The 22,436-nt window shown below is 36.2% G+C and overlaps 1 protein-coding gene across 1 annotated transcript; it reads left to right on the forward strand.

Moving 5' to 3' along the window:
* The first annotated feature begins 20 nt into the window (after nt 1-20).
* Nucleotides 21-18,683, forward strand: LOC117297933 (ubiquitin-like-conjugating enzyme ATG10). The gene is made up of 6 exons (XM_033781124.1): nt 21-194; nt 6,396-6,584; nt 8,562-8,676; nt 15,746-15,843; nt 17,069-17,178; nt 18,409-18,683. Exons 1-6 carry the CDS (start codon nt 90-92, stop codon nt 18,509-18,511), a joined length of 720 nt encoding a protein of 239 aa, XP_033637015.1. The 5' UTR covers nt 21-89; the 3' UTR covers nt 18,512-18,683.
* Nucleotides 18,684-22,436: the final 3,753 nt, after the last annotated feature.

Below are 22,436 nucleotides of genomic sequence, written 5' to 3' on the forward strand. Positions count from 1 at the left end.
GAAACGTGTGGACTCTCGTCGTTCGTCGCGTCGCGCGCGTATGCAAAGTTTCATTAGAATGTGCTCGCGCGTGACTTTCATAGAAAAAGATGGCGGATGGCACTTTGTGTGGTGAAGATTTTGACAGAAATATTTTAGAGTTCATGCAAGTTTCTGATAGCTTGAAAGATGGCTGGGAGCTACAGCGTGTTAAGGTTTGTGTAAAGCTCATGAATATTTGGTGTTGAAGTGTTCAATGTTAGTGCATTAAACTTACGTGTGTACGAATTTGCAATTGATCTATCAATATGACTGCACCAGTTTCGTGATAAAGTGCTCCGGTCGTACTTTTTACAACTAAACTTTACACATCACCATTAATTAAGGAAAAGTTTCCGTATGGCGCCACCACTTTTTCATTCGAAATAAAATAATATAGTATCTAATTTACCTGATTGATATATCCCTTTTTGTAAAAATGAGTGAAAAAGTGGTGGCGCCATACGGAAAGTTATCCTTAATTAAACTTGAGTTACAAAATTATGTTTATGTAAATAATATTTGTCAAACTGTCTGTAACTGTCCTCTAGGATAACTTTCCGTATGGCGCCACCACTTTTTCACTCATTTTTACAAAAAGGGATATATCAATCAGGTAAATTAATTAGAATAGATACTATAATATTATTTTATTGCGAATGAAAAAGTGGTGGCGCCATACGGAAACTTTTCCGTCCTCTATTTCTCCATCAAAAAGTTCATGAACGGGAATGATTTCCGCATCCTCATGTCATGATCCTGCGAAATCGGGTCATCTCATACCCGAGTCAATTCGTACCCGAGTCAACTCGTACCCGAGTCAACTCGTACCCAAGTCAACTTGTACCCAATCAAATTTTTACCCAATTTTGGGGTTTCAATTCGTACTGATAAATATTGTGGTTTAATTTATTTATTTATTTAAATCGTACATTTATTTATTCATTGATTGTTGTAATGATTTCGTTTGTTTGTTTTTTGTTTTGTTTTTTCATGTTGCAGGTAACGAACAGAATAAGCGAATAATGCAATGGGCATAATGTTATGGGGTTTTTTTTTTACTTGGTTGGGAGCAGTTCCCTTAACACTTTTAAGAAGAAAAAAATTAAATGGCTTGTTTGAATTAGTTTCTTTTTTTCTTTCGGAAAAAGATAATCAGAACTAATGCAAATGGATTAATTGAATGAATTTTTACCATGAAACGTTTGCGTATTATACATCGTATGTTTTTATATTGAATGAGTTTGTTTTTAAGCAAAAAAGAGAGGAAACATCAAACAAAAGTTAACCCTTTTTGTCTCAGTGTCTTAATAAGCATCAAACATTAAAAACGAAATTAGAGCATGGACTGTTTAAAACATTGGAAGTATACTACCATAAACATCTAAAAGAAATCAACCCCCCCCCCAAAAAAAAAAAAAATTGTGCATTATTAAAAACGATATTATTACTAATAAAAGTGAGTAGAACATAAATTTTATTTCCCATCGCTTATAAAATCACGCCGCACGGAATCTCCGTATCCGCATACAACGTACGCTATACGGTACGAGTTGACTTGGGTACGAGTTGACCTGGGTACGAGTTGACCTGGGTACGAGTTGACCTGGGTACGAGTTGACTTGGGTACGAGTTGACTTGGGTACGAGTTGACTTGGGTACGAGTTGACTGGGGTACAATATTTTTGGTCCGAGTTGACTTGGGTACGAGTTGACTTGGGTACGAGTTGACCTGTTTCGGATCCTGCCACTCATTTTGGGAATGTAAAACTATAGAATACAAGGCCACACTTGGCTAACCCTAACCCTAAACCTAACCCTAACCCTAACCCTAAACCTAACCCTAACCCTAACCCTAACCCTAACCCTAACCCTAACCCTAACCCTAACCCTGATTGCATCCACGCAGCCTGGGATGCGTGGATATATAGTGGAGTGGACCTGCTTTCTATAATTGTTCCTTGGAAACAAAAGGAATTAATGTTTTTCTATTTTGATTTAATTATACCAATTCCCCTATTTATTTCATATAAAACGAATGATTGCAAAAATGGTAGCAGGATACCAACATTTGGAATAAATGTCCATGAAAGTCAAAGAGGGCGCTATATAGGAGATGCTGGCATTAGCTTGACTAAAAAAGGGAAAGCATAATTCATAAACCTTTGACATTAGTATTACCATTTACTCAACAATGTTTAAGACAAGTTATTGTCACTTTATAGGTGTATGTTTAAAAAAAAGTTGAGCGTGATGGCAACTACGTATTAGTTTGTTACATTAATTACAAAATTTAAAGAAGCAGAGAATTTAGAAAACAGACTGAATGTAAAGAGTAGGCGATCAAGTTGTCTGCACACAAACTAATGGACTTGTGTCCAAGGTGACTTACAGGGATATGAGTTTCTTGGTAGTTTCTGTTTTGTTCAGTAAAATGAATAGGTGTCCACAGGGGTATGCCCTCAACTTTTTTAGTGACTATCCAGCAGGGCCGGTTAGCTTGTCAACTCACTATTGTCAATATTTTTGTAAACCATTTTCAACAGTGAGTTAGCCAGTCTGACCCCATTTGAGAAAATTTTGACTAACATCTTAACTGGCATTTAGCCAGTGGACCACTGTTAAAGCCATTGGACCCTTTCGGTTCAGAAAACAAAGATAAAAGTTCACAGATTTACAAATAACTTGCAGGGTTTACAGAAGGCAATGGTGAAAGACTTCTCTTGAAATATTATTCCATGAAATGCTTTACTTTTTGAGAAAAAACTTTAACGAGAATTACGGATTTATTTTAAACACATGTCATGACACGGCGAAACGCGCAGAAACAAGGGTGGGTTTTTCCGTTGTTTTCTCCCGACTCCGATGACCGATTGAGCCTAAATTTTCACAGGTTTGTTATTTGATATAGAAGTTGTGGTACACAAAGTGTGGGCCTTGGACAACACTGCTTACCGAAAGGGTCCAATGGCTTTAAAGACACTGGACACTATTGAAAATTGTCATTGATTTTGGCTGTGCACATACAGTATACAAATCCTATAATTCATCCGCAGCACTCGCTACAAGCATGCAGAGCAACTGGTCCTTGCTCTTTGCTCTATGCTAAAGTAAAGTTATCATTATTAAAAACTAGCATAATCAGGGAACGATTTCATACAGCAATTTTGTATAGCAAGAAATTAAAGACTGAACTTATTTTGTGCATGTACTGAATGCTAATATTGAGTAGCAAACTCTGTTTTTGAGAATCATTTATAACATTTTGTGTGGTTCTCCCTATGCACATATGCTATGCCAGCCATACTTTGTTGATAAAATGTGAATTACTGCTCAATGCTAACACATTTCTTTTAAAAACAACTTTAATTATATCTTTTATTCCGTGATTTGTTTTCACTAAATCAAAACACATGGAAATCATTTTTAAAATGTACCTTCATTCAAAACTATCAGTTATTTTTTGTTAGCTCAATGTACAACAGTTTACACCTAGCCATAATGAAGTGGTGGTGGGTGATAGGATTTGCCCATTTTGCACCCCATACAAAGGATTTTTGCCCACTTAGCACCCTATACAAAAGCACACAGTAAGGGTTGCTCATTATATTTATTAGATTTAAAGCAACTTAGGCCCTATTAGTCGTCAACTGATTGTCATGTTTCTTGGTAGGATTTCATGTATTTTACTTCCCTGGAAAACCCACCAGCGTGTTTTTTTCTTTAAAGGTCACATAAATTATGTATTCTCAGTCTTCAAGAGCAGTGCATTTGGATGAGGCTGCCCTGTCGAGGCAAGATACTGAAGCTAGAAGGCCAAACAAAACTAAATATTTGTTTCTTAACCACTACATTTTGTTTTCCTTCTGAAGGTTTTCTTAATTTAATTTCTAACAAGTTTTGCAGTAGTTGACTCTTTGAGATGATTTATTGGAGGCTAATAAATACAATATATATTATTTGTTTTAAAATTAATACTGTTTTTTTTCCAATGTGATTTTTCTTGCAGTATTGAAAAGGCAAAATTAATCAGAGTTGTTTTAATGCACAGTGTTCTTAGAACAACAATAACACATGTATTTTTGTGGTACATTATGTAATACTAATTGATGATTCTTATGCGATAAAAATATTTACATTTAAGTTTTTGAAACATGTCTAATGATTGATATTTCTCCAAATAATAATGGCAGAAAAAACACAGAACATTAAGGAAGAAGTTTTCATCTTTTCATGAAAAATGTTTTCAAGCGAAAGTTTGGAGCTACAAGTTTTGTTGTCAAGTGGAGTTTTCAGTGACATTTAACCTTCAAAACTATGGAACTTTAAAATTAACAGTTATTAATTTCTTAAGGGTTTTAAACCAAAATAGGTAATGGCAACATGCCACAGACATTGGGCCCAATTTCATAGAGCCTGCTTAAGCAGAAAACATTGCTTAGCAATTTTATGCTAAGCAGAAATGAGAAGGATACTCAGTCAAAAATGCTACATATTAATTAGTATTTTGGCTGGTAACCTTATTCTGGTTAGCATACTTTTGTTGTGCTTAGCAATTTTCTGTGCTTAAGCAGCTCTATGAAATTGAGCCCAGGGTATGTTGTACTTACAAGTGCATGTGTTGGGTGCATGGCACAAAGTATAAACCAAAATTTGTTCCTATTGTCCCAGTATTGTTGAACTTAACCACTCCCCTGACCCCAGATCTCAGATGGAACCCAGTCCAAGAAAGCCTGCCATGTACCCAGTTGCTCTGTACTCATTTCACACACAATAGATCAGCCACCAGGATATTAGCCATGCCAATACTAACCACAATCTGTTACCAGCCAAATAAGGCTACCCTAGAGCTATGGTGTAATGTAATTACGCGCAACCAACGCTGCGTTATCACAGGCGTAAGCTGAAATATCTAACCCCTCGGGTACAGGGTTGTATCTTCGGAGGTTGCTCTCTCAGCGTCGGCGTTGGGAATCACGATGTTGTCGATTGAGAGATAATGAAGATGATGATGATGGTACTGAAGATGGTTTGATGAAAGGTTTAGTTTATGTGGATTAGTGATTCTTTGTACACGGTTGATCATTCAGTGTTGAACAGGTTATCAGTTGGTGGCACCGATAGCATTACTTTTGGTTTACAGTTAAGAGTGCATGATAGGATGGTAATCTGAAAGTTTCACTTGAATGGTGTGTTTTTAGTCTTTTTAATTTCTTTGTATGGTTTGCTGTAACAGCATGTGTGTAACACCAATTTGCATGAGGGATAAAGAATAATAAAATGTTGTTTTACCCAAATACCAATTTGTGTAAAGCATGGTGGACTAAATATTTTTCTCCTAAAATATAGGATTCAAACTGTACTGTCAAGATTTTAATAATAATAATAATAATTTATTGATTTTATATTGCGCTCTCTCCAGGACCAGCCTGTTCGAGGGCGCATGACAGTAAAAATAGAAAAGATTAAGAAAATTACATACAATAAGTGAAAAGTTTAAAAAGTACACCCGTAAAAATATATAAGCAAAGTAGATATACAAGTTTACAAGCAAACAATTTTGAGTCTAAACCCAAGTGATGTAGTGTGTGCATACATGTATGCTGTTAACCTCCATCATGTCCATAAACAAATCTTTGGGGACCTAAAGTTAAATCAGTATGTTAATGTTGTTTTAATCAGAGACTTTTACTTTTAACGCATTTGGGTGATGGATATGAAATATTAATTAGCTACATGTATGTTGTTTAAGGGTTAGGGTACTTTTTGTGCGAACGAGCACAAACCTCCACACATTTACAATAAACATACACGGTTTAAAGATAATGATGACAGAAAGCTTCCTTAAAAATATTACTTGCTGAGGTGCTGTAGTTTTTGAGAAACAAGGAAAACAATTTCACAAATGCGGAAAGACAACCTTGCCTAATTTTTGTCTCATGAGACGAAAATTATTCTAGGATGTACAACTACTCTTTGATTTTCACTTTTTTTTCTCAAAAACTTGACAACTTGAAGCTGAACCTTTTACTGGTAAATTATAATCTACATACATCTTCATTCATTGTGAGTAGGGGATAATGTTATGGCCAAAAACTTGATCTACAAAAGGTATAAAATCCCTTTAAGTCAGTAAAGTACAGTACATATACAGTCAAGATTGCGGATTGATACAATACTGTGTTAACCCTAAATTGTTCAACAATCACGCATTTGACTTGGATCTGTACCATTAAATGCGGAAAGACAACCTTGCCTATCAACATGACCAACGGGAAGCTTTTTGTATCATGCATTCTGCATTCACCTCTCACTTAAATTCGGTCAATGAATTAAAATAAAATTAATTTAACATGGTTCTATTTCTCATTCCACAGAACTACAGTCAACAGTTCTGCACATTTCTTGTAAAGCGGAACACCCTGAGGGTCCTAGACGTAGACGGCACTACGAGTGCAAGGCGCCTTCTCGAGATCAAGCATTGGAGGATGAGTGAAGACGTTGGAAATGATGAGAGGAGAACGAAGGAGGAGGAAGACAAGGCCGGAAGTGTGATTGAAGATGTGGTAAGACACGGTAAGACTGAGAGGAAAGTGTTTAAAGTCACCAAACATGTGTCTTCTCCCTGATGAATCCGGTTCAAGATGTCCTGGTCCCAATAAGCCATTTTGAGATATGGTGGACACACTACTAAACTATTTCGTTTGGGTAATTTGTCTGTATACACCCAAACCAAACAGTGTACTCCTATAGTGGACACCTTACCTCAAAAAGGCTTATGACATTGAGACTAAGAAGTAGCTATTAAGCATAATCAAATATGCTTGCGGGAATAAGGTTACCAGTCAAATAAAAATATACTATGTCGCACGTACAGTAACTGGTGTCCTGCTTATTTTTGCTTATTAGAATGATGTTAGGCAACTTGTTCCCTTTGTGCTCAGCAGAAAATTTTCTTCTTAAGCAGCTCATTGAAATTGAGCCAAATATCATAGAGCTGCTTTAAAGCACACAAATCTTGTTTTTTAAAGCAATCACACAACATCTGTAAACAGGTTGTCCGAAGGCCCACACTAAGTGTATCACAACTTTTACATAAAATAACATACCGTGAAAATTTAGGCTCAATCGGTCATCGGAGTCGGGAGAAAATAACGGGAAAACCCATCCTTGTTTCCGCATGTTTTGCCGTGTCATGACATGTGTAAAAAAAAAAATGAAATTAAAAAATGAAATAAAAACAATTTTAAAAAATAGTTGTAATTATTTATTTGGTTTGCTTTTTGTCCAGCCGGAATTGTTTGCAATCTGTGCACAATATGTTTTGGGTTCATTGATTAAGTTTGCTTTGGGGCATCCTTAGTTTCATTACCAGAAATTAATAATCATAATCATTGTCATTGATTGCTTATATATACAAAAGGAAATGGAAAAACATGATGAGATGGTCCACATGTGTTTGACAGGAAGATATAAGTGTTGTGTCTTTGGACATCCTTTTTGGCAATTTGACAATTCCGTTTGATTATTGTAACTCTCAAACAAATAATAAGATAATCCTTCCAGAATAATAACTCTTAATGCATTATTTATTCTAAGTGATACAATTAGTGCAACAAATGGATTTATCTTGGCATTGTTTCTGTTTTGGTGCCGAGCCAACACTTTGGATGACCTTGCGTTTAGGATGTTTCCTCTCCCACTCACTCAACTAATGCAGTCATCTTTTATTTCATTTTTTTAAAGTCATATTTAATTATTGGTGGGTGGGAGAGGATGTACATGTACATTTTGTTTCTCCTTTGTACCAGTGTTGTTTTCTAGACCTGGAAGTTCAAGACCTGAATGTTTTGGTTGGAGACTGAGACCATGGCCCTTTGGTTCAAGACTAAGACCAAGACTTGACTGTCCAAGACCAATGTCGAAACCTGAAGTTCCGAGACAAAGGGGGAGACTTAGGGTCCAAGACTGAAACCTGAAGGTCCAAGACAAAGATTGAAACCCGAATGTCCAAAACCAATACCAAGACCTGAAACTTCAACATCAAGACCAAGATGAAGACCTGAATTTCTAAGAGCAAGACCGAGACCTGAAGGTCCAATACCAAGTTGAAGACTGAGACCTAAAGGCCCAAGATCAAGGCGACCGATGGCAGTGATTGTTGTGAAACCAACCATTGCATTTTTGTTACAATGACCATGTGCATATTTTATAATTAGTACAGCAATTATGGAGCATTGTGGTGTAATGTCAAAAACAAGTGTTACACACTCATAACATTAGGGTGATAAGATAACAAGTACTACTGCCAGGCCTGACAATTCACGGAGGCAACAAAGGTGATTGCCTCCATGCCCCTTGGTCATTGCCTTGGTGCCCTTGAAATGCTCCAGTAGAGATTTACAATTTCCTCATAGGGTGCCCTTTACCACGAGGAGAAAAAACCTCTGGTGCCCTTGTCCATTCAAAAAACGAAGCATAATGTACAAGCCTGGGTCTATAATCAGTGGACCATGTACCGACACCTATCTTTATTCTTCCAGGTTCTCAATCAACCAGATGTCCAGACAGCTGGCGTCTTATGCAGATTTGACTACCACATTGTCTTCAGCTCCAGCTACAGTGTTCCTACCTTGTATTTTTCAGCCTGCCATGAAGGTAAGTCATAAAGTTTGAGAAAATAGAATCAGCTGTTGCAAACTGCTTACCAACCAAAAGGACCTATAGTTTAAATATTAACAATAGTTAATGGCCTGCATTTTGTGTTACCTGCTCAATCGTGGTTGTTGTGTTGTCATTTAGCCCTCGAGAAAGACTTGCTTACATTTTTCGTATGATCAAAAAAATTAAGCGCTGCATATCCTATAATTTGGTTTTACCCTTACACGGACATATTGAGAACTGTATACTCGGTACTTTCCCAAGTTCTGTTAAAAATCAACAGGCACTGATTATACAGTGCTAAATACACATCAGTGTAAGGATTTTAAAAAAATACATTCTTTATCCCCGATGCAATAACAAAATAATAATACTAACATCTATTAGACATGGTATCCTCCTCTCTTAGTTATATGAAGTAATACCCAAACAGACATTGTATTATCATCTCTGGGTTATTCGCATTAATTTATCTTTTAAAGCAATCGCACAACATCGGTAAACAGTATTGTCCAAAGGCCGACGGGAAAACCCACCCTTGTTTCCGCATGTTTCCCCGTGTTTGAAATAAATCTCTCGATATCGAGAATTGATAATTCTTTTAATGTTTTCTCAAAAAGTAAAGCATTTCATGGAATAATATTTCAAGGGAAGTTTTTCACCATTACCTTCTGTAAACAAAGTTATTTGTAAATCTGTGAACTTTTAATTTTTGTTCTGTTCAGAAAGTGTCCATTGGCTTTAAAGACAGTGGACACTATTGGGTAATTGTCAAAGACCAGTCCTCTCACTTGGTGTATCTCAACATATGCATCAAATAACAAACCTGTGAAAATTTGAGCTCAATTGTTCGTCGAAGTTGCGAGATAATAATGAAAGAAAAAACACCCTTGTCACACGAAGTTGTGTGCTTTCCGATGCTTGATTTCGAGACCTCAAAATCTAATTCTCAGGTCTCTAAATCAAATTCGTGGAAAATTACTTCTTTCTCGAAAAACTACGTTACTTCAGAGGGAGCCATTTCTCACAATGTTTTATACTATCAACCTCTCCCTCATTACCAAGTATGGTTTTCTGCTAATCATTATTTTGAGTGATTACCAATAGTGTCCACTGCCTTTCAAGATAGAGTATACGTTTGGTAATTACTCTACAGGATAATGACCATTTAAACTGAAGAGCTGTTGATAGTATAAAACATTGTCAGAAACGACTCCCTTTGAAGTAGTGTAGCTTTAGAGAAGGAAGTAATTTTTACCCAATACTTGAATCTCTTTACATTGTTGGGTCCAAATATCTCCTAATGAGATTGTAAACATGTACTTGTATTCCTTTAGAAAAGGCCCCATTATGATAAGGCAAGCCTGCTTGTCTGTTACTGACTCTTCTCTGTGCACAGTGTGCAGATAGAGGGCGCAACATAAAACATCTACAAGAGATAATCAAAACTTGACTCATCGATTCCCATTGCCAGTATACTATGGGAATACAATGAAGATCCACATGGTGTGACATAATAATAATACACGGTTTTTATATAGCGCTTTTTCACGGGGTGTCTCAAAGCGCTTCCGACATTATTACCCCTGGTCACTGGGCCTTAAATCATTCCTTAAACCATCTCAGCTCCCTGGAGAGTATACAGACATGTATTTACTTGCATGCATGCATGTATGAAGCTATGGCACCTATTCACAACTCACTCTCAACACGGTGCACTGAAGTTGTTTTGGGCGCCCTCTTTGTCAGTCATTATAAAGCTCTTTACATTTTGCACAAGTTAATGCCTTTCATAATAAAACGCCATGACAATCTTGGTGTTAAGAACAAAAAGGTGTTTGTGTTGTTTTTTGTGTTTGTTTTTTAGGGGGCAGGGTTGTTTTTAGGGTTTTGTTTTTATTATGTTGAATATATCCATGGTACATCTTTACATTCTTACTGTTGATGATTCCTGGGACCATATTTTTGGTTATTTCATTAGTTTTTGATGTTCTTTGTTTCATTTGTAATCCGTACAATGTATGTCTTTGCTGTCAGAAGATAAAATTAAAGGAATAGAGAAGTTGTTCGTACAAAATTAGTGCCAGACTGAAAGTAACAATTTTTATTCCAAGAGATTCATAGGATGCTTAAACAATGGTATTAAGTTCATTTGTCGATAATGTATGCACTTATCTGAATACTGAAAAAGGTCAATTCTACAATTTTATCCAACTAACATTTGTGTTAATCTCTTCTTCTTTGCTGTTTCAAATCATACTTTCAGCGTGCAATTTGTTTTATGACACATTTATAGTGTTTATTACCAAATAGTTGTTGTTCTGTTCAATTAATTTGTTCTAGTTTAATAGTTACTCAAAACAAAAATAATTTTAAGAAAACATAATTTTGAGGGAAACAAATAGAGATTTGAGTTGAAAGATTAGCTGTGTCAATAATGTGGTGGAGGACCGCACCAAGAGCTAGCAGCATTTGTTGACACACAGTTTCCCAGATTGGTTGGCGTTCTGTTTATTTAATTTTCGCTAGTTAAATAATTACTGGAACAACAATTTTTTAAAGAAAATATAATTTAGAAAAAAAAATTGAGATTTGGTTGAAGAATTATCTGTGTCAATTATATGGTGGAAGATGGCACAGAGTGCCAGCAGCATTTTGTCAGGTTTGTAGACACACAGTTTCCCCGCTGGAAACGGGTCAATGTATGCATTTACAACCTGTTGACTTCTGCCCTGTGGGGAGATGCCGCCAATATCCATCAGTGGAACTTACTCCCTCTGTAGTCGCTTGTCATGTAGAACTGTAGACGGTGTTCTTTTCCCTTGGAGCAGACTGGGAAGAACAAAATTGGGGGTAATAGATTCACATTTTCCTTAACAAATCTTAAAGGAGACAGGGCAGGACTTGCTTGAAATTCAAGTAATTTCTACTGAAATTGGTTTAATTCCTAAATTAAGTGGCAACACTTACTTTTAAAACAAGGACTTGACAAGGCTACACATACAAATTTAATTTTGTGTTGTTGTTTTCCCTGTTTAAGGTTTTCTCGTGTTCTTGTCTTTGTAACAGTTTTAGGGTTTATATTTAACATAGTTGTCGGTTTGTAGTACATTGCTTTGAGACAGTTCACACTGTGTAGCATTTTTAAATCGCATTATTACTGTTTATGTAATTGAATGAAGTTTGATTATTTATATTTTTTTTAGTTGAAATTCCACATAATCACTATGATAGACTAAAAATGTATCATAATAATATTAGACATTGCGCATAATGCAGGAGCCTCTATGCACAAGCAATGACAAGAAATATATAAAGCAATTTGTTACAAAAACAAAATGTTTTTGTATTTTGGATATTTAAAATGGTTTATTAAAAACAAAAACCATCACAGCCAGAGGCTGAATTGCAGTCAAATTATACAGAGATAAGAAAATATACATATTTCAAAGAGTTAAAATTACAAGAAAACAATCAAATATAAAAAACCAAAATTAGAAAACGAAATTTACAAAGATGATTAAAAAACTGTAGTGTTCCAAGAAGTTTCAAACCGAAACTGCTCCAAAGTGGGACTACCAAATAAATGAGTCTTACCCTTTAAAGACAGTGGACACTATTGGTAATTGTCAAAGACTAACCTTCACAGTTGGTGTATCTCAACATATACATGTACATAAAATAACGAACCTGTGAAAATTTGAGCTCAATCGGTCATGGAAGTTGCGAGATAATAATGAAAGAAAAATTACCATTGTCGCACAAAATTGTGTGCGTTTAGATGGTTGATTTTGAGACCTCAAGTTCTAAATCTGAGGTCTCGAAATCAAATTCGTGGAAAATTACTTCCTCCTCGAAAACTATGGCACTTCAGAGGGAGCCGTTTCTCACAATGTTTTATACCATCAACCTCTCCCCATTACTCATCACCAAGAAAGGTTTTATGCCAGTAATTGGTTTGAGTAATTACCAATAGTGTCGACTGCCTTTAAAAGTGCCTTGAAATTCAGAAGAGACTCGGCTTGGCGATTATGAACGGGTAAAGCCTGGTTCATACTTCCTCCGAATGCTTCTTGCAAAGTGAATACTCTTGAGTCGCTGTTGCAAAAACAGTGCGTACCGAGTACTACGTAAAAATTTGTTTCGCATTCATATGAAGTATGAACCAGCCTAAAGTCGTTCCCTAACAAAGTTGCAATGAATGACATGCTCTTAAACCATAGAATTCTGTATGATTGCTATGATTGAAATTTATCCATAAAAAGAGTACTTATAAAGTAATTTGAAAAAATTGTTAATGGTCAACATCAAGAATGAGAGTGCATTTGTTCTACCTGTTTACAATACATGGAATAAATGTTACGGAAGTCACGGTCTTGTCATTCATCATGTTCATGCAGTCACAACACATTTGTTTTTATAAAAGCTGATTATCAGAACAACATATTTGTTTTTGCAGTTGACGTGGTTTTACCTTTTGGAGCGATCCCATGTCCCAATTTAGCAATCCTTGAACCACCACGGTGAAATTCATTGTCAATTTACTAAATCTCATGAGAGCATCATTGGGTAACATTCATCAAGGAAGACATGGTTGGGGAACGGTTACTCCTGACACAAATAGATTTAGTTATCTGCTAGTTTGTTGAAAGAGTGATTTTCCGTAGGAGATTTTAAGTAGGAGATGCTTAAAGGCACTGGAAACTATTGGTAATTACTCAAAATACTTATTAGCATAAAACCTTACTTGGTAACAAGAAATGAGGAGCTGTTGATAGTATAAAACTTTGTGAGAAACGGCTCACTCTGAAGTAACATAGTTTTCAAGAAAGAAGGCATTTTCCACGAATTTGATTTTGAGACCTCAGATTTGAGGTCTCAAAATCAAGCATCTGAAAAGCACACAACTTTGGTGACAAGGGTGTTTTTTCTTTCATTATTATCACGCAACTTCGACGACCAAAACAAGAGTTCAAATTTTCACAGGTTTGTTATTTTGTGCATATGTTCTTATGCAGCCTTATGAAATTGAGCCCAAATATTTGTGTGATACATATACATATCTCTTCTCCAGTACCGATAATTAGTTTTGCAACATTGCACTTCGTTATCAAAATGAACGTCAACAATCAAGACTATAGTCAAGCTGGCACAAAATCCATATTAAAAATGCTTCTAGGCACGTTACATAAAGATATTACTTCAAATCCTCTAAAGAAGCTCCTGTTTCGATCGAAAGCTAAGGCCATCTACTACTTATTTTGTAAGATATGAATAATAAGATATGCAACAATAAAATTAATTAGTAAAAGCAAAGAGCATTTAAAATAAACATGTGGGAGCCAAAATAAACAGGGAAGTGTAAGCATGTCTAGAAAAACAATGTTATAAAACAGTATTTATATTTTGATATAAAAAATGCGGGCAAAATATGCGAATCCTGGACCCTCCAGGATAAAAAAAAACCCAGCCTAACAAACAGACAAAAAAACAGCTAAGGCAGTTACTGATATTATTTAATTCTCAGATTCAAAATTGTTGTGGGGTTTTGGGTTGGGTTTTTTTTTTTTTTTTGGGGGGGGGTTCTCTTTTTCCATAACCACATTGCTTCAAAGTGAAAATGCTTCATTGCTTCCATGTTCTAACACAAATTGTATATGGTCATTAAATTTAAGAGTGATTATCAAACTTGTAAAAAAAATGTACCTTCCTTTTAAATATTTAGCATGTATCTCAGCATAGAGAAAGGACTCGGTGTCTGCCACCCTGCATTAATTTATGTATTCTTCTATTAGATACAGGGAGAGAGAGGGGGAACAAAACCTATCCAGGCAATATGCAAATAAGTAGCTATATTTAGAATGGCTGTTCCAGTGTGCATCTGCCCAGGGTCCAATTCCCAATTGCTCTCTTGGAATCCTACTTAGCATAAGGGCCATCACACCAGCCTGCATCACACTGTGCAAGAGAGTCTGGTAAAACAAAGCCAGGAAGAGTAAGCTTGGATTGGAATCCTACTTAGCATAAGGGCCATCACACCAGCCTGCATCACACTGTGCAAGAGTCTGGTAAAACAAAGCCAGGAAGAGTAAGCTTGGATTGGATTGCTACTTAGCATAAGGGCTTGCAATGCTGGAAAACAAAGCCAGTGTTATGCATGAATGGTTCGTTCATGGAAAGTCAACTAAAAAATTCCCTTGTTGAATAGTAGATGCATCTTTGTACATGTTGGAATCGTAGTTTACAAATTTATGCATAATACCTCATTACCTGGTAATTTACATCATCTGTGAAATCTAAACTGTTTTTTTTTTTATTTAACCAGTAACTGAGCTTAAACAAGACACTTACCATGCGCTGGTACATGTCATTATGAATCCCTTTTAGTCAGTATCTTTTTGTGGGAAAATTAACCAAGAGGTAAAATATTATACATAATATGTAACTTAAGTCATAATACATAAATGAGGGATACCGCCAACAAACATGATATAGGGCTTTCTAGAAAGCACAGTTGGTAGGTTGTTGGTCAAATCCTTCTCTGGTAAATTTTATTTTGTTCAACCCCCAAATCAGTTGTGGAACTGTTAGATTATTTTAATCTTACATCAATGTATATCTATTCAATAAAACTAACATGTGAAAATTTCATTTCAAATTGTGGTTACGTTTTTTAGATATTACCGAAAATCCGTAGTGAATACATGTAATGTCCACAAATAAAGAATGATGATGCCTTATGAATACACTAACTAAGAAGCTTTAGCCTAATGCAAAGATCAAAGTTTTGGTGCATCAAAACCGATATCATTTTTACGTATGCACATTTCTTCAAATTAAAGTAAAATGTTTCACAAAATACTTGTTGATAGCTGCTGTGGGCTTCTAATCAAAGGTTTTCATTGGCATTCATTTTAAGAGTGATAACCAAGCGTAGGCTCTACCTTCCCTAAAAGTAAAATTTTTGATGATATTATTTACAAACTGCGATTATATCTAGACTGATCGTGTGGTTATTTGCCTACAGCATTAACTGTTGACTATTGCTTTTGTTTTCTCATCACAGATGGCAAGTTACTGAGCCTTGACGAGGTCTGGCGTTCAGTTCCATCACATCATCAGGAGAGACTTCAGAATGAACGATGGTCATTCATCACTCAGCAGGTAGAAAACATTGCCGTGTATTTCACCAATCTCTTCCTATCTCATAAGTTCTGTATCTATAGATGTTAGGATGCATGGAACCCATCCTCAGTCAGGACGATTTACTCGTCTTAACTCGAGCGTTTTGTGAAATCACTTCCTGAGCACCTTGGGTTTTTGAACCATTCGATGGTTCATTCCTATATAAATGTAGATAATAAAACTAACTTGTGAAACTTTTAGACTTTTAAGATATCGCCAACAATCTGGAGCTTATTTTTAATTGTTTTTGGTATTTGCATTGCGTAATTATGTGTACAATTTTTTTCATTTCCTTTTTGAAAAGTAAATTCAACTTGAATCCTCCCTTTAAACTCTGAACTTTGATATTAAAAAAATCCTTTGTTGCATAGACTTTTTCCTACTACACATTGAGGTATGGCGTTCTCAATTGTAGAAAGAAACTTGGTTTTCCTTTTGCAAAATAAAGTTTGTTTTTCTACCTTAAACTTAAAATGTCTTTACGTGTATTGCCGATTGAAAGAGTGGTTTTCATTGCACATTGAAATTTTGTGTTAATATTTCTTTTACAAACTGAAATCTTGTGTAGAGTTTTTGTTTGAAAATGAGCACTTGTTATCTTGTCACTTGTGTATGTCAATTGATTAAGTCAATTGATTAAGAAATGACTGTACTGAATAAGTGATTTTAAGATACAGTGTTGTCATTTAAGGCAGCATGAAGAAAGATTGTTCCCATTCCTTTTGCCTTCTTTTTCTCTCTATTCTTCAGATAATGAACAGCATATTCATTCATTAGTTAATATTTCATTTGATAATCCATCCAATAGAGGAAGACTCTGCAACTCTTGGTGGCAGCAGACACCCTAGGTAACTTTCCATTGAATGTGTAGTTTCCGAGCATGTGCATATTTCTGAGTTTGATGGATTTACCTGGTTAGTCGTCTGCTGCCACCTAGTGTCCCTGAAAGTCTCTTACTGTATAAAGTCGTGTTTTTTGGGGGTTTTTTTTGGGGGGGGGGGGTTTGGTTTTTTTTTTTACAATTAGTCATCTTCATGTCTGATATTACTCAAGTAATATTCTTTATTCCTGATGCAAGTATAACATATATTGAGTATTAATTTACTAGGCTTACATATTACAATTGTTAGAAAAGTATGTTCCAACAAATTTTGAAGATCTTATTTCAAAAAGTATAACTTATTTTGTTTCTACATGTTTCCAGGAGCATCCGATACTTGGCCGTCCGTTTTTCCAACTTCATCCCTGCCACACAGCCGACTTGATGAAAAATTTGTTGAAGACCAACGATGGAACGTTCTCGGCATCACATCAGTAAGTAAATCAATTGAAAAAAGGGGATGTTTCTCCTAGCCCTTTGGCAACCTCACACAGCAACTTTAAAGAAAGAAAAACGCTCAGACTAATCTGTCCTCCAAAAAGGGTCTCAAGACTCACCTGTTCCCCAACCTGCAGCTGGTTGTCCCCATTATTTTGTCTTTTCTCTTTAATCCTGTGGTGCAAATTTAACATTCTATTATAATATCGTTGCAGTACCCGCTGCCAAAACAGGATTCGAACTGCCTCTAGCTACCGGGCAACCTCGGTAGTTGGTAAGACACTACTCTAGAATTGTAAGGGTCGTGGGTTCGAATCCCACCCGAGTAATATGCCTGTGATATTTTTTCACAGAACTCGGGGAAAGTACTGGGTATACAGTGCTAACACACATCGGTGTATGGGTAAAAACCAAAATAAATAATCCTGTGGTAATGTTGCGCTAAATAAATACAGTTGTTGTTATGTTTATTATTAACTAAAAGCCTCAATGAGAAAAAAAGGCACAGTGTATATAAAGGTTAAAATGTCACATACTGTACACTGTTTGTGACTATCACTTTGTTGAGTTGTTTTTAAATTCTTTGGGTGAACAGATAAAAATTGGGCAGTGGCATTTGAACCTGTGACCTCGGGATGAACTTACCAACACTCTTTAAACTGAGCTATCCAGCCCTAATGTTGACAGTTTCTCTATTTGACTATCTTTGTTAACAATCTCTGAAGTGACCCTTAAAGGAACACGTTGCCTTGGATCGGTCGAGTTGGTCTTTGAAAAGCGTTTGTAACCGTTTTTTATAAAATGCATATGGGTAGAAAGATGTTGGTAAAAGTAGAATACAATGATCCACACAAACATGCTGCGAAATTGAACGGTTTTCCTTTTACCTTGTCGACTAACACGGTCGGCCATTTATGGGAGTCAAGTTTTTGACTCCCATCCCCATAGACCGTGTTAGTTCGCACAGTAAAAGGAAAACCACGCAATTTTGAGGCAAACTTGTGTGGATTATTGTATGCTACTTTTAAAACCACATTTCCAACCATATGCATTTTATAAAAAAGGGGTACAAACGCTTTTTATAGACCGACTCGTCCGATCCAAGGCAACGTGTTCCTTTAATATAGCTCAGGGTTAACCTGGATACAACTTTGCCATTCCCACACTCAATGTAACCAAACAGACAATTTGACTTCATGTGGTTATTTTCTTTTAATTCTACACAGGAACTACCTTGTGACATGGCTGAGCTCAGTGGGACCTGTGGTTGGACTGTCACTGCCTCTGGAGTTTGCCAAGTTATGCAAAGGAACAACACCAAGCAGCTAAGATTCATCTTTAAGAAGAGATGTCATTATTTCCACAGTTGGTTTTACAAGATGGTTTTAGGATTGCTTATGGCAATAACAATGCAAGGTGCTTTAAAGCGGTAGCCATTGGACACTATCGGTAAACAGTATTGTCTAAGGCCCACACTTCTTGTATCACAACTTCTATATAAAATAACAAACCTGTGAAAATTTAGGCTCAATAGGTCATTGGAGTCGAGAGAAAATAACAGGAAAACCTACCCTCGTCTCCGCACGTTTCGCCGTGTCATGACACGTGTTTACTATAAATCCGTAATTCTCATTGTCGAGAATTGAAAATTGTTTCAATGTTTTCTCAAAAAGTAAAGCATTTCATGGAATAATATTTCATGAGAAGTCTTTTACCTTTACCTTCTGTAAACCCTGTTAGTTATTTGTAAATCTGTGAACTTTTATTTTATTTTTTTTGTTCCGAAAGTGTATAATGGCTTTAAAGGGCATACCTGACGCGCACATAAATACACATTATTATCATCAGGTTAATAAAGATTCAAATTTAGAAAAAGGGTCAAGTCCTTGAGTGGCAGCATACTAATTAGATGGCACTGGATTGTCAGTCACTCAATTAAAGGGTCAAGTCCTTGAGTGGCAGCATACTAATTAGATGGCACTGGATTGTCAGTCACTCAATTAAAGGGTTAGGGTACTTTTGTACAACACAAAACACAAAGGTCCACAGCTTTACTTTAAACTTACACTGTTTAAAGACACTAAACACAATTGGTAATTGTCAAAGACCAGTCTTCTCACTTGGTGTATCTCAACATACGCATAAAATAACAAACCTGTGAAAAATTTGAGCTCAATTGGTCGTCGAAGTTGCGAGATAATAACGAAAGAAAAAACATTCTTGTCACACGAAGTTGTGTGCTTTCAGATGCTTGATTTCGAGACCTCAAAAACTAATTCTGAGGTCTCGAAATCAAATTCGTGGAAAATTACCTCTTTCTCTAAAACTACATTACTTCAGAGGGAGCCGTTTCTCACAATGTTTCATACTATCATCACGTTAAAAATTATTTTGAGTAATTACCAATAGTATCCACTGCCTTTAAATGTATGCCCCCACATATAGGCTGCCATCATCACTGACGACAAACAGTAGAAACCCCTATGTGTGTGTACGCACCACTCACAAATTGCTTCCTTTGACCTCAATAGGGGGCGCTGTTTGAGCTTGTGACATATGCAAAGACCTTATCACAAATACCCTTTGCGCAATCGTGATGCGTGGAATGAGGTGCATGCTGTTCAAGTTTGATCGCTAGCTAGACCCGCATGCATCTCATTCAACAAATAGTTCTTGAGCAATGGGTATTTTGCGAAAGGTCCATGGGGTCTTTTGCCTAATTTATGTTATTTTCCCATGCTGTATATTTTAAATGATGTAAATACTTTTCCATATCTGTGTTTGTAAATACGTAAAAGATGTATTTTTTTGTAACATTGGTAATAAAAAAATATAATGATTGTTTTGGTTGTTGGTTATTTGAACTTGTACTTTGTGTCTGAATCAAATAATATTGTGTTATGCACATCATTTTGGCTTCTTGATTACAAATGTAAATTTATGGAACTGACCCACTGCCACCCAACCTATCCAACATCTAAATTGCAAGGACAAATTATTTGAATGCAACCGCGCCTCGATTGACGACACGAACAGCGCCCTCTCGGGTAGGGCTTATTTGTAAATAACATGGAAACTAATTTTTTTTAAACCTTAGTTAATTATTTATTCGTATTCCACTCATCAAAACACGTGTTAGTGGCAACAGCTTTATTTTGACAAAATACCACTTCGAGGTGACTTTAAGCATGGAGGTAGAATTCAAGACCTATCTTTTAAAATAAGTGCCAGATACTGTGCACACATGTCTTTCCCAAGTTTAGTCAGGTTTACAAATGTATATGTAATTTAAAAGGTGAAAGACCACCCCACCCCCCCCCCCCCCCCCAATATATATATATATATATAAATAAGATAAATTAGTTAATTTATTAAAAAATTGACTTGCATTACCAGCATGTGGCCTAAATGTTATTGTAGCCAATAATCAAAATTAAGCACAACTCTTCAGATTTTTTCAATTTATTTACTAACACCCCCTTTTGTATAAATGGAGCCCAAACCCATTACATGAATTTAACACATCTTGGCAAATCTGCCATTTGCAAAAAAAATGGCCCTCAGTTTTGCAACGCTAACCTTTTGGTAGAGAGCCCTCGCGCGCCTGGGGTTAAAAAGTGATTGTTTCTCATTTGCCAGTCTCTTGCGCGGGGTGTACAAATCTGACATGCGTTTCCACTTTGTTTTCCAATCGTCGGCTTGGTGATGTCAGGGTGAGGGTCCTTCAGTGATTCTTATGATGTGACAAACACCTGCACATCTCGTCATTTGTACGATTACAAGACAGTTCAAGGGTTGTGAAATGTAGCTGACGCGCTGCAGTGTGTTGGATCATGGAGAAATAATCCTCCATAGTTGGATGTGGGAAGTTTCAAAAAGCAGAAACGAAACCCACTCGGCCAAAGGCCCACACTTCGTGAATCACAACTTATAAAATAACAAACCTGTGAAAATTTAGGCTCAAGCGGTCATCAGAGTCGCCGAGAAAATAACGGGAAAACCCACCCTTGTTTCCGCACGTTTCGCCGTGTCATGACATGGGTTTAAAATAAATCCGTAATTCTCGCTATCGAGAGTTTTCTCAAAAAAGTAAAGCATTTAATGGAATTATATTCACCATTAACTTCTGTAAACCCTGTAATTTATTTGTAAATCTGTGAACTTTAATTTTTTCTTCTGTTCCGAAAGTGTATACATGTAATGGCTTTATGAAGAGAATTTTGTTCCCACAGATGTGTGTTGTGCGAATATTTCCCAAAAAAGACTGGCAGTATTAAAAGAATCATGTAAAGATAATATTTATTGACCTGACAAGCCCTCGTAGGTAAGGTTTGTGTAGTTTGTTGGTTTGTAGTACATGTATACGCTACAATGTTTTATTTTTCAAGCCTACAGTGTGTTCCCTCCATAGAGCGATTATATAGCTCTATGGCTCCCTCTTTTCTAGCGATTATTTGAATTTTCCAAGAAAAAAAATCAAATTATTATCAACCCTGAGACTCAGTTTTTGAGTTTCTCCTACTTGGTTCTTACGCAACTATGGCGTTGTATATACAATGTAGTATGGATATAATAAAGAAAAAAATACTTTTTTGAGACCTGATACATTTTGTGGACGCTTTTGCCCACCAACACGAAAAACACAATTGGTGACCAACCACCCTCGTGTGCTAATACCATAGAGCTTTTATATAGCTCTATGGCTAATACCCAAATTTTGAACGACCGCTAGTAACCGGAAAGTCACCAAAATGTAAAAAGTATTTCCATAACGAACCACAAACGGTAAATGAAGAAGTCAGTCACAACCTACCTTCTGCAACTCCGATTTTCATGTGAAAAAAACCCCAAAAGAACCGGAAAATAACAACGCAATCATAGGTATGGACCTGGCTACACCGTCACTAGGGGCGTAGCAACACCCCCCCCCCCCCATTTTATCATAAGGGAGCAAAAGGGCCAATATTAGTTTTAAAAAAAATCCCATTGTCTCAGATTATTGAGTCATTTATTTGCCGTGTAATTTACGTTTCTTTAATTATCTAAGTTCCACAATATCGAATGCATTTTGTTGAAAAACTCTTGTACAAACTATAATTAATCTGGGACCTGACACCAACCCCCCCCCCCCTTCAGATGTGTAATGGTCCATTCGAGGATATCCATGAACTTGAAAGAAGGCAGAAATAAAAGAACAATGCAAACACAGGCTCTTGCAGAACTATATAAATACAATTATTTATTTATAAATTAA

Source organism: Asterias rubens, chromosome 12 (genome assembly GCF_902459465.1).
Source record: "Asterias rubens chromosome 12, eAstRub1.3, whole genome shotgun sequence".
Taxonomy (NCBI): domain Eukaryota; kingdom Metazoa; phylum Echinodermata; class Asteroidea; order Forcipulatida; family Asteriidae; genus Asterias; species Asterias rubens.